At 46.9% G+C, this 12,638-nt stretch overlaps 1 protein-coding gene across 4 annotated transcripts in view; it reads right to left on the reverse strand.

Annotated features, from left to right (window-relative positions):
* LOC143432551 (uncharacterized) overlaps positions 1 to 12,638 on the reverse strand; it is a 62,639-nt gene that overhangs the window by 15,624 nt on the left and 34,377 nt on the right. For 2 of the 4 annotated variants that reach the window (XM_076909217.1, XM_076909214.1), the window contains exons 2-3: positions 9,331 to 9,441; positions 5,614 to 5,727 (exon numbers count right to left, since the gene is read on the reverse strand). In XM_076909217.1, the coding sequence (XP_076765332.1) occupies positions 5,614 to 5,676 (63 nt within the window). In that variant the 5' untranslated portion in view covers positions 5,677 to 5,727; positions 9,331 to 9,441. The remainder of the gene's footprint in view (positions 1 to 5,613; positions 5,728 to 9,330; positions 9,442 to 12,638) is intronic. The other 2 variants (XM_076909218.1, XM_076909215.1) reach the window with 1 other exon arrangement.

The following is a 12,638-nucleotide window of genomic DNA, read 5'->3' on the forward strand; positions in this document are numbered from 1 at the left end:
CAAGAACTTTGCTTTCTCACGCTCAAATTGTTATTCCGAGTTTCGTGTTCTGTTACTTCGCGCGATGTACCGCGACTTTTTGCAACGACATTTGTTTCTTCGCGCGTCCCCTCCGGGGGCGAATGAAATATGCATGCGTGACAAGTTTACGACGATCTCTCAGACGGGAATGAACGATCCTCGAGTTTCTTCGTGAATGGAAGACACGATGGGACGCGAAAGTGTACGCGCCTCGTCTTTGTCGGTGACCACGAGAGATGGATCGTTTGTTAGAGACGTTCGCGACATTGGACGCAAAGACTTCTCTCTATCGAAGCTGGTGGTCGACGTAATAAGCTCTCAGCGGCGCAATTGTACTCTGCGTGCCCAATCTTTTATTAACGTGGTCAACTTTCCGTTTCTCTCTCTCTCGAATACTGTAAAAGCATGCTAGCCTCGTCCTTCGAACTCTCCTCTTATCATCCACCTACTTTCGTTGACATCGTTACGTATAATCGTCGAGAGCGTCTGGTTCGCTTAGCTCGAGTAAATCCGTCTCGATAGAATTCAAACGGAAACGAATAGTGGATTTTCAAGCTGAAGTAACGATACGAGACAATAATGGGGATTAGAAAGAGCATGGAAGAGAGAAACCCTTCCCCTCGTCTGGATAGACGAGGGGGAAAGAAAAGTTGCTTCTCAGAGAAACGACGGACCGAGAACTAGCTAGTTCCACCGCGAAACAGGGTGAAAGTTCAAGAAGTAGCCCTTGCAAAGCAGCCGACTTACTTTTAACAAGGCGACTCACTTTTCTTGCGCCAACCCCCGTGAGCCACCGCTGCGGACCAAGTGTCGTCTAATTGGATTCTGTTATCGCGTTCCTTTACTCCTCCGGAAGGCACACCTTCCTTGGACCAACATTGTCAACCGACGTTTCCGCCTCGCGCTAGCGATAAGTCACGTTTCTCTGCGAGCTTTTTTCTCTATCTGATCGAAATTTGTTCGCTAGAATCTTCGTACTCTCGTCGTGACTAATCTCGAATGATATTCTTTATATTTTCCTCGAATTATTCGCAGAATAGAGAAGTATACGCGGTGATGTTATTGCAGAGTATATTTTCGCAAGGAACAATGCGATTCCAGCTCTCAGCGGGGGTGGAAAAAAGAGAATTACGGTCGGTAATATCGATCAACGTTGGCAGACCACACTTTTTAACATTTTTTTCGGTTGTCATTCGTCCAGCGTGGTAAAAAAGAGCGGATATCCATTCGATGCCGTCGAAAAACTTGGGTTCTATCCCATGGGGCCCGACCCGGCCGGGATTCTAACGCGAGATTTCCATTTTCCAGCCATAAATCAAAATGTCGTCGATCCGAGCGCACAGCAGCCCACTTTTTCTATATCCGCTCGATCCTTTACATCGACCAATAGACCCCTCGATGGATCGTTCTTTCTCGCCTACGGGAAAGTAAATAACGATCGCGCGGAAAAATGCTGGCGCCAGAAGCCGCGTTGGAAGAGGGGAAAAAAAAAAAAAGAAAAGGAGAGGCTCGCGCGATCTTGAAAAACTTTTCGTTCAATTCTCGTTCCCCTTCGCTGTTCCCGCTTTTCTTAAAGTGTCTCCGTCGTATCTGGCCACAGGCTAGGACGAAAAGTTTGGCCAATTACGCGGAATTAAACTCCTTAAAATTTATAGGGCCTGGTCGGTGTGACACCGCCCGCTGAAACCAGAATAGGCTGGACCTTCTTTGGGCGTCTGTTGCTATATTAACGAGCGACGATGACTGCATAATTGCAAGTTGAAAAGTAATCGAATAACAGTGATATCGAGTGATAAAAGAAAAGCTTTGAAAAGGCAAAATTACTTTAATAAAACCCTCGTCAAGAAGGAAAGTTCTCTATACTATACATAGTACTGTGCTATTAGAAAACTGTGTTATTACTTGCCTAAAAAAGACTTGGGCACACATTTCGCTTTCATCGATGCGTGTACGCTCGGACTGAACGTTCAAACGATCGTGTACACGGTTTTAAAACGCTGGAAACACTCGATGATCGAGGCAGCGAGTCGACAGGACGGTAGAAACGAATTTATCAACACACGAGGCCAATCACGTTGTAGATCGTTGCGCGAGTCGATCGCATCGGTAATGCATCTGTAACAACGAGGGCGTAAAAGTGTATTTTCGTCGGCACACGGACGGGGGTTGCCGCGGACGCGTTAATATGTAAACCGTCGGATGGCGAGTCAGAATTTTCGAGCGCAGCTCGCGGAACGGCCAACAGGAAAGTGCATGCAATATGCAGCCGCGTTTCTGACCGGCGAAAATTAATAATACAACAGCCGCGGGCGGGATCGTTTAAACAAAACTGCCCGTCCGCTTGATTATCGATCAATAACCAGGGTAAACTTTTCGTAGCAGCGTGTAAAATCCCTGGCGGTGTACGCGTTCCACTCTCTTTTCCGTCCTTTGTAAATAAAAGAATGTCGATCGGATGAATGGAATTCGATTGGAGAGCGAATAAAAAAAAAAAAATTCGAATTTTGCAGAATTCTCGCTGCGAGAGCTTCGAAACCGAAGGAAATTAATAGTCCCCCTTGAATTCTCGATGTAACCGACGGGGGATCAAACGGGGACGTAGCAACATGGAAATTATACATTTCAATATTTATTCGTCCAACTGATTTGTATCGTTAATACGTATCGAGTACCATTTATTCGTAATAAACAAGAAATCGGGTTATGGCATTCGTATCCATCCTTTCCAGGTATTATCGTTACAAATTTGTAATGAACCTTTCAATTCGTACTTAACTCACTGCACCAAAAGAAAGAATCATTTTTCGCTCCTGATAAATGATCGCAAGCGAAGGAAACTTGCTAGTTCAACCAACAACCATTCTTAACCTACTCAACCAATGTATCAAGCTCTGTACAGTTTAAAAAATACCCTGGACCACGTTGACACCAACCGATTGGAGCTCTAGACACGAGTTCGTCGTCGACGACGACAGGTACACGTGTTTACGTAGCGCGGATCGATCGAGTCTCCTTTGCCAAGGATCCCAGGAAAGGGAAATTGCAAGATCGAAACGGGCGAAGAGGCGAAGGTTCAGGCTATTTCAGGAAGCAGTAGTGATTACGCTTCGGTCGCCAATGAGAGCTTATCTCACCGCCGTGTAAAGATGCGTCTATATATACGTAGCCATTACTGGCCGCACCCCGGGAGCATGCATCCCCCTCTGACCCCTCTGCAACCCCTTCGTTCGACCGCCGCACGGGACTAAACTCCGTAAAGCTCGGTAAGTTATTACGTCGTCAAAATAAGGAGAAAATTGGAAAGCGGTTTAGCCGTGAAAGTGGTGCCAATTACCTTAGTCTCGATACCTGGAGGCTAACGCAGCCAGGACCAAGGATCGATCGATGGCCGATCAAAGGATCCCTCGCGACGCGTCTGGCTTCCAATTTTAATTCGCGAACCGGGTTACCAACGAGAGGCTGCTCGCGGCAATGCTCGTAATTAATGATCGCTGGTAACGACGCGAGACGGAAAACAATGTCAAGAGTGCGAACCCTGCGATGAGAGTAATCGAGTTCTCTGCGTCTTTCCGAAACGACGGGTACAGAGCGCGTACACCATGGCGATATCCGTTTCCGTGCACAGTCGCGCGATTGATGCACGCTGTTACGAATAACGATAGAATTCCAGGCGATGGAATTGGTAAATCGTGTCTGACCCAAAGCGTGATTTTTTTTTATTGAGATTAAAGTTGAATTACTGCTATTTTTAAAATTATCAGAGACAGATCGTTCTATTTTTACAGCCTTTGAACTTGATAATACACCCTTAAAATCGCAGCCGTGTCCCTCTGCTTCGCCCCCTTTCGCTCGTTCAATTTATTTCTATTTCACTTTTGTTTCGTTTCGCTCGACAGCCGGATAATGGCGTTAATTCGAACGAGAAATAAACGAGACCGCAGGGGACCAAAAGCTGCCAGTTCGTTGAGTCGATAAAAAGCATCCGTCCCGCAGCTGACACAGCACCAAGTCAGGCCGTCAATCATCGCGAGACACCGACGCTCCATCGAGATAGAAAAAGAGCCGTCCATTGGCTTTCTGTTACGCGTGGCCCTGCGGCGGTAATGATAGCGAAACGGAAGGGGGGAATCATCGATCGAATCGTCTGTTCTATCGTCGTTTAGGTTCATTGTCGTTCCTCGATCGAACAAAGGGAGAACGGTAGAGGCAAGAAGCGCGAAAACTGTGATGGAACGATTTTAAACGCTGAGTTCGTCGCGACAGACACACGCTCGCGAATGATTCGCTTTTCGATGGCGCATCAACGGACTCGAACGTGGGAAAAAAGCACCGCGAAATGACGAGAAGAACAATGCAATCTCGAAAAATGCTCGCGCGCAATATTGGCACCTGTTGTTCCACGAAATAACCGAACGCCATTCAGGAAGGCGCTGCTTTTCCTGGCTGTCGAACGAGGACGTTCTCCGGTTAATTGTCCGTCAACTTTATTCGTCGATCTCGAATTTTATTCGCCAACGCGTGGTAGCCAGTTTCACTGGCGCCAATTTCGTCGCGTATGCAAATAGAACGGAACGGGAACACGGGGTATCGTAAATAAGTGCTTCGAGGGGCACGATTTTTCGCTCGAGTTTTATAGAGTTTAACCGGCGAAAGTTCGCCAGGACGGATGCGTCGATCCATTTCGGATCGAGCCCGATGGATTTACTGTTTCAACTGCGAGGAACGTTTCACGTTAACGCGCGGCCCGCAAAAGCGACGGGGGAATCGAGGGAACGCGTCAGAGAAGTGCGACAGAATGCAAAGGGCACCGGGAGAGCTGCAAAAATTCCCTCTTGCTGAAAGAGACAACATTTTTTCTTTTTTTTTTTTTTTTTTTCGCGCGCGCCCAACGCCAAGCCCGCGCTATTTTCGCACTCAAATGTACACACGGCCTAAACTTTAATTACAGAAACGGGAACTGGGTTAATCGCCCGCAATTCAAAAGGTTTTAGGACCAGTTACCCGCGTTACGGGCATACTTTTCCCCTCGCGTCGGCCCTGAAACGTCCAACAGCATCCGTTCGGTTTAACGATCGACAATGGGGGACAGCGGTGGAATTACTGTATCCCTGCTAAGGATTGAAATTTATCGGCTCGTCCGGAAAATTACGAACTTACTAATCCCCGGAATTGATACGAATGGAAATGCACCGACACGAAGAACGACTCTCAGAGAACGGATGTTAACCGTAGTCGTACTATTTTCACCGATCTCGTTATTTATCGGTCGAATTACCCAGTCGAAACTTCTCGACGCCTGCAGCGCGTTCGACCAATTTGTCGGATTTGCTGGAGACACTGGCGTTCTCCATTCGAACTTCACGATAAGCAGCGGCTCGATAGTTCATTCTGAGAACGTCCAAATACGCGGTCAATTGCTGTGAAATTTAGTGAAATTTTATGTAGATACGCTCGCGTAACAGATTTTTAGCTGTGCACGTTTATTCGCTTAATTTATGCGTCCGGAGAGTGGACGCACAGGCGAGAGTTAGTAAACGTGAGGGTGTTCTAAATTTTCGTTTAAAGTTTGGAGTGAAATGTAGGATGACTGACCTGTGGGTGTGCATGGTGTTCTTGCCGCCTCCACGAGATCCTCGCGACTTCCGGGCGGTGCATCCAGCATCGTGCCGCTGCCGGAGAATTTCTTTACACATAGCAGGCTCAGCGCTGAGACAGACAAGAATCGTCGATAATTACAAGGTCGATTAATTCTGTGTCAGATTATAAACGAGTGAAATAATTTTCTTAGCGTTAAATAATCTTGGAAATATTCGAGAATTACGATTGAACATCAAAAGCTTTGAAATTTATTAACAGAAGTTTCTCTCGTCGATTATTAAAGCCATTTCATCGACGAACAAAGTGCGCTTGCCTCCATACGAGGAATTGATTCGTTAATTGCAACGAAATTAATCCTGAATCGAGTTACAATATTTCCATCGACGTGTAATGCGTTCTGAAATGAAATTATAATAATCGCGTTTGCATTCGGGCCAACGAGTCGCGCTTTTCTTCGACTGGCTTTATTTAGAGGGAAGCTGAGTCAGTTTGTGATAATAGCCTGCGTTCTTCGAAGTATAGAACTTTTCTTCGCGTAGTAATCCTGTTTTCAGAACACATAACTCGCCAGGGTTGCGAAGCAAGCGTTAAACAAGCTTAACCCGATCCCTGAAAGGGAATTCTTGATCGGATAATCTGCTACCGTTACGCCTGTAATTAAACATCGCTATTAGGAATACTTAGATGGCCCAGCCAGTCTAATATTTTGCAACACTCCCCAGGAAATCTCGCTATTCGAGTTATATGTACGAATGATTCGTCTGTGAAGAATTTGACAACTTCTGTTAACAGTTGGTAGTTTGTTATCAAGCTAGAACGCAGCGTCTGATCAAATATAGCGTTGATCTACTTACAAGTCAATTCTCTGCGTTCTGTGTGTAATATCGATTATCCAAAATCATGGTCACTTTTTTTTCGATATTTCAACTCTGTGACCTCTTTTTCTGACTTATTACATGTTACTTCTGTTTTTAATTATAATAATTCGGATCAGAGAGAGAGAGAGAAGCAGAAGAAACATGACCGCAGTTAGGTTCAACCTTTAATACCACTCGTAAAACGTACCGCAACATCCGTATTACGTTACCCCAGCAATTTAGCATCGAGTCGAGGCAAAAAGAAGACACTCGTCGCCGCGAGATTTCGCAAGCCACGCGTGTTGTCCGTGCAAGACTCGCTCGTGCGCGGGGGACGTGTTTTAATTAAATTTTGAAAACCGCAGCGCCGCGAGGAATGCTCCGTTGCATGTAATAACACGTATATATGCCTGGGCGAACACTTTAGCCGTGCCACGGCGTGTCCACGTATCGTACGTACAAATAGGTAGCCGGCTGGTATTGGAAGCATTGTACGAGCTGGTTAATACCGTTTCGCCTTTGTGTTCGGATAGAAACCAGAATAGGGGTTTTAACAATACCATTGCATCGCTTCGCGTCGTTAACGCCCATGAAATGCCCCGGATGATTAATTTTGCGGACGCATCCCAACACTGGCTGTTCAAACTCGCTCTACGCTTCGTTTCTTTCACATTTCCTTCGCTACTGTTACTAGAAATCTTCACTTTCGCGTTTTTAATATTTTCTCGTTCGATTTTAGAATGCACAGAGGTAGCGAAATGTATTAATTAATTATCGACGTATATATCGAGGATCGTTAACGAGCTACCCAGCCAACAGCGTCCTTTCCTCTTACATCCACGTTCTATATTTTCAAAGGGATGAACTTGCTCCTCGGCATAGCCGAAGGCGAAGCACGTGAAACAACGTAGTCTCCATTACGCTGTTCTCCCGTTGTAGAAGAAAAAACCTCCCCTTTTATCCCTTCAATCACTCTTAATGGCCACGCGCTATAAATGGAGTGTACAGGAACATTCAGCCGTCGGTTAGTTCATACGAACGTTGCTCCTTCTGTGAAAGACGAGAGCTGCTCTTTTCATAAAAATACAACCGCAGACAAAGCCAAATTCTAAGCTCGAAGAATTAATCCGATATCGTCCTCTAGCTACACCGCTCTGCCAGCAGCGTCTTCGAATGTTATTTCACCCCGTTGACAATCCTCCTCCAGAAGATCGATACCACCGTTCTCTTTCTTGTGTCTTCTCCTGCCACGAATTTCTACCACCCCACCCTCTCTCTCTCTCTTCGCGGTGAAGAAATTCAGCGTTCGAGGCAATAGGAACTTGACGACGATTCCGGTGTGTGTTCCCAGCTTCCTGCGGTTCAATTTTCGTCCTTTGACGATAGCCGAAAGCGAGGAGGCATCGAGAGTCGGTAGCCATCGTGGCCGTCGTCTTTGTCCGTTCTCATTCTCCGATGGCCCCAGCCTTCCTCGCGAGTCCTCTCGTCCCCGCCGTTGGCCAGCATCGATCCTTTTGTGCCCGACAGATCGAGCAGACCGCATTTTCCGGACGGCAGCCAAGCTCTAATCTTCCGCGAACGCTCGCTCTGTCGCCTCCTCTGTCGGCGAGTTTCGGGATACTTTGAAAGCAAATTCGCGGGGCCGCAATTCCGGGCAGAATTGCGCCTTTCACGGGGGGTGGCCCCGCGGAAGAATTCCGAATTGTATTCCAGCCGGCGGGCATCCGTCGCGGTCGCACGAGCGTGTTCTCCTTTCTCTTCGGCTTGGATCCACGTCGAAATTGAATCGCGAGGGGTGGAGAAATGCTTCCTCCTCGCTTGGATCGCTACTTTCTACTTTTTCGCACCTTTCTCGTCGTGCTCTGTCAATCTTGGTGTCTTCTTCTGTTCAGTCTTTTAAGAGAGCAGCCTCTCGCTATTCTGGAAAGCAGAGATATCTGTAAAATTCGCAATGCGGAGTGGACTAAAATTGTCCTTCGTAAATGTCAAGGGATTGAAGAGAGTTCAAGTTTTTGAGCAAGAAACGCGGTTAAAATAGTGTAAAAGGAAACAGGGTGCTTCTGTTATCCCGGAAATCTATCGCGAGCAATCCGAATCGGCGCTCGGACACGTCGGTTAGCCAGGAATCCCGCAGAGCAGCTCGCAATACAAATTATTCAGATTCTGCTAAACAAATGGATTCCGCATACCAATGGACCGTCTTCGCCGTTCCAAACGTAACATATCACGAATCACCGGAACATACCGGCCTTCTTTCCGTTCCTACGCTCGCTTCCGGCGAATAAACGCTCGAAGGCTGCGATCCCATCCCCCGTCGACTGTTGCGGAAAGTTTCACTTTCAGAGAGAGAGAGAGAGTTGTTCGTCAAACTTTATCGTCGATGGTCACTATCGTTTCTATTCTTTATTCGTCATTCGCCAGGGCTTCCTCCGTCGAGGTACGTGAGACGAAATCGAACGACACGGACAGTGCAGGGGCATGGACGTGGAAATTCCAGGCTCGACGGTGCGGCACGGGAATTTTATTTATCTGAATGCCCCGCTCGTTTATCTACGGTCTCTCGAGCTTCCACGGCCGATAGCCCCTGGCCAAGTTTCGTCCTGCAATCCAATTTTTTTCCTTTTTTTGCCCACCACGCCACTCTACAGTGGTTGATGTACCGTCTAAGATGTATCTCCAAACATTTCGACCGCCCCCCCTATCATGTTTTCCCTTCGATTTAGAAGCCAACGACGTAGAAAAAGGCTTTCACGTTCGATCGATTTAATTGTCGCGCGATTTTTAGACGTCGCTTCTACTGGAAGTTGGGTTTAAGGATTTTTTAGTTGATTATTCTTTATGGAGAGAGACTCACCCCGCTTGAAGTCCTGCCACGTGTTCGTGATTTCGTCGAATCTTCCTTGCCCGTTTGGTGTTCACCCATATATTCTTCTCACATCGTTCTGATGGCCAACGTTCTACGAACCTGAGGCATAGCAGAACAACATGGTTAGGCGGTTTATCCTTGCAATCCATTCTATCCTCGCAGTTCGCCATTTTCTACTCTCCTATTTTACTCGCCAAACCTAAGTATCTCTTTTGTATTCCACACTGAAATCTAAAGTATCCGCCTCTCTCGCTGTCTACATTTCCACCCCTCATTCCCATTTGAAAGATCCCATTTTACGCCCTAAATGAAACATCGACTCTAAACGTATCCCGAAACCAAGCACGTCCTGAAAAATTCACGTGCACGCTCGAGCAACGTGTCTCAAGGAATTATAAATCTTTAAAACCAACCACGGTGTTCTGATTTATTTGTTTCTTGTCCTCGTTTTCTTTCTTTTCTCCTTAAAAATCAACGCGGGGTCATCGAGTTAGGGGTGAGACGCACACGCGATAAACGAAGCTACAGGACTCGTGTACGTGTGCAAGTACACGCGACGAGTCGCATGCACCGCGGACCGCGCGAGTACAAATAAGGGTTGGCGAGCGTGCGCGGCCTATGCGAAATGTCGGCTACAAACTGGAACCGTAAAATCCTCGTGTCCCTCGTAACTTTCGTTCCACGTTACGTTTTCCGTCGCACCACGCACCCCTCCCCTCCCTGGTCGGCTATGTTTTATCGCTTTAATTCGTTTAATACACGGGCCGCTTTAATCAATCGAGCATCCGACATGTTCGCCGGGAAACGGGATTTCCATTGAAACGCGATACCTATTTATCGCCCTGTATTTTTTATCATTTTTATTTCTGCCTTCCTTTGACTTTTTCCCCGGCTGCGGGAAATTTAATACTCCCGTTTATTGTCCGCCCCGACCAATTGAGAGAAATATTGGATTTTATTGCCGAAATTCTAGTAAACAAGCCAGCAATTTCCGTTTTAATTACCCGCCCTCTGTTGCCAGCGCGTTTCCCGTTCGATGCGCGCGAGAGTATTTAAAAAATTCGCTGGATTTTCGTGCGTCGGATGTTCGAGCGTTAAACAACGTCTCATTAAATCGGATAGAGGCACTTGAAAGCGTTGTAAGCATCCGCGGGCCCTTGCTCCGGGACGAAATTGCTCGTAAATTCCCTGACGAAGGATCTTTTATCTCTTAATGTCCCTGCCCATTCCAACCTCTAGTTACCACGCTGCAACGGTTCGCCAGATAAGGAACACTCGCTCCTCTTCTTAATATCCACTCCTTCTTCTCGTTCAACCCTGTCTTCGTCCAATTGTTCAAAAGCACACACGCTCTTTACTTATCGAATCTTTTCGAATACTTAACCAGTTAGTACAATCAGTATATTAATACGAGTCGCGTTGGCGAACGAAGCATCCGGTTCAACGATCGGTTCTCCACGTTCGAGAAGCCAACTCGTCAAAGACCAACGCGCCTCTCGTCAGACAATGATCCGGCTATATGCGCATTTACTAATTTCGACTCGAGAGACACGGAAAACGGAGGAGACCTCCAGCTAAATCCTGACAGGAGTTTCGATTGTCGCACGAGTGGCCAAGGGTCGTTTCGTTGTCTTAGCAGCGGCGCCAGTGGACTGGTAATTGGCGTCTGGAAGCTGTTTTCAGTTGAAAACCAATCGTTCGCTTCTTCGACGAAAGTTTCTCGACTCGATCGCCAGCAGAGTTTCTCAGCTCGACCGTGGACTGGCCCCAAGCGGTTGCTCGCGCAACCAATCGACGAAACTGTTCCAGCCAGGCGACCAGGGAAGAACAACTGTGGCTGGTGAAGCGCGAAAACTGTACGGGAACACATGGAACCGTGTCTGTGGTCGACCAGCGCAGCGTGAAACCGCACCACTTTTCCGATCGCCGATATCGACCTGGACGAAACGAAAAACCGGGCATACCTTCGGCTCTGATTCAATGGAGAGCAGCTATCGCGAGGCTTTGCCTAAAAACTATCGCAGAACCATCGGGAAATCGAATCCTTTGAACCGCACACGTCGAGTTTTCCGGCGATCGGATCATTTTTCATTGGATCGATCGATGTCCTCGAGATCGGTATTATTTAACGCACAGGAAGTTTATTTCAATTTGCACTGGTCGTCGTCAATTTTTAATAACTCAGCGGGACCGGGAACTTCTTGCTCTAAACTGTATTCGATTTCCGCGAGTTCGAAATAAGTTTAATTAAGAAAGTTAGGCTGCCCCGGAACTTCAGTCGAGAAGATTGGAACTCGCAGTCGAACGAAATTACGGAAGATCGAATTGTAATAAATTTACAAAAGATTGAGGCTCTCGTAGAGACTCGTCGCCAGAGGGATTCGAGTTTCGATGACCGCTCGATACTACTATCAATAGAAGAAGGTATCTACGATCGACGAACGTTAGAAGAATAGATCGATGGGTAAACGAGGGAACAGCGAACTGAAACTCGTTTTCAAAAAATCGTTTTCCAGGTCGACGTTGGCCAGCGAGGTTGCCGTTATTTCAGATACAATATCACGCGTGCGATGTTATTTTTGGTTGCTGGCTATATTGGCATCTCTGCTGCGCGATATTCCGGTTTATCCATCATTTGCGTTAATCCCCTACGAACATTTATTGTATTCCCTTGCAGAACAAAAAATGGAACACACACCGCGGGGGGTATTCAATTTCCAAAGTTTTAATTATTAACCTCACCTGCTGGAATAACGTGGCGGGTGTATTCAGGTAGAAATAATACGGATCCAGATGGAGGATTTAAATAAGCATCGAAATATTGTTAGAAAGACAGGCGAGCCGCATACATGAATCCTTATTGGTGTATTATACAGAGGCCAGCAAGATCTGGGCACTCGCGAACGGGTAGACCGTTCAACCTGTTCCCACCGCACACGTGCGGACTTCATTCATGAGCCACATCCCAGGAGTCGTATAGTTGGCGACTAGTAATTAGCTGGACGAGTGACGCTATCTCTATTATCACCCCCAGGACACAACGAGCACGCGGCATACCGGTCCCAGTCTCGTATCGTGTATTCATTCGTGTACCCCTGATGTATGCCGCTAGTAAACCATTATTATCGGATCGATCATGGTAACATTGTTTCAACGAATGACCAACCTCCGCGAGAATCGGATAATTAAACAGTCCCCCCCTGAAAGAACGTTCGCGTGGAAATTTTGCTGCAATTAGATTCGACAGTGTCTCTTTTTCAGATCGAACGAATCTCGTTATCCACGCTAGTCTCGTT

This window comes from Xylocopa sonorina, chromosome 1 (assembly GCF_050948175.1).
Source record: "Xylocopa sonorina isolate GNS202 chromosome 1, iyXylSono1_principal, whole genome shotgun sequence".
NCBI classification, from domain to species: domain Eukaryota; kingdom Metazoa; phylum Arthropoda; class Insecta; order Hymenoptera; family Apidae; genus Xylocopa; species Xylocopa sonorina.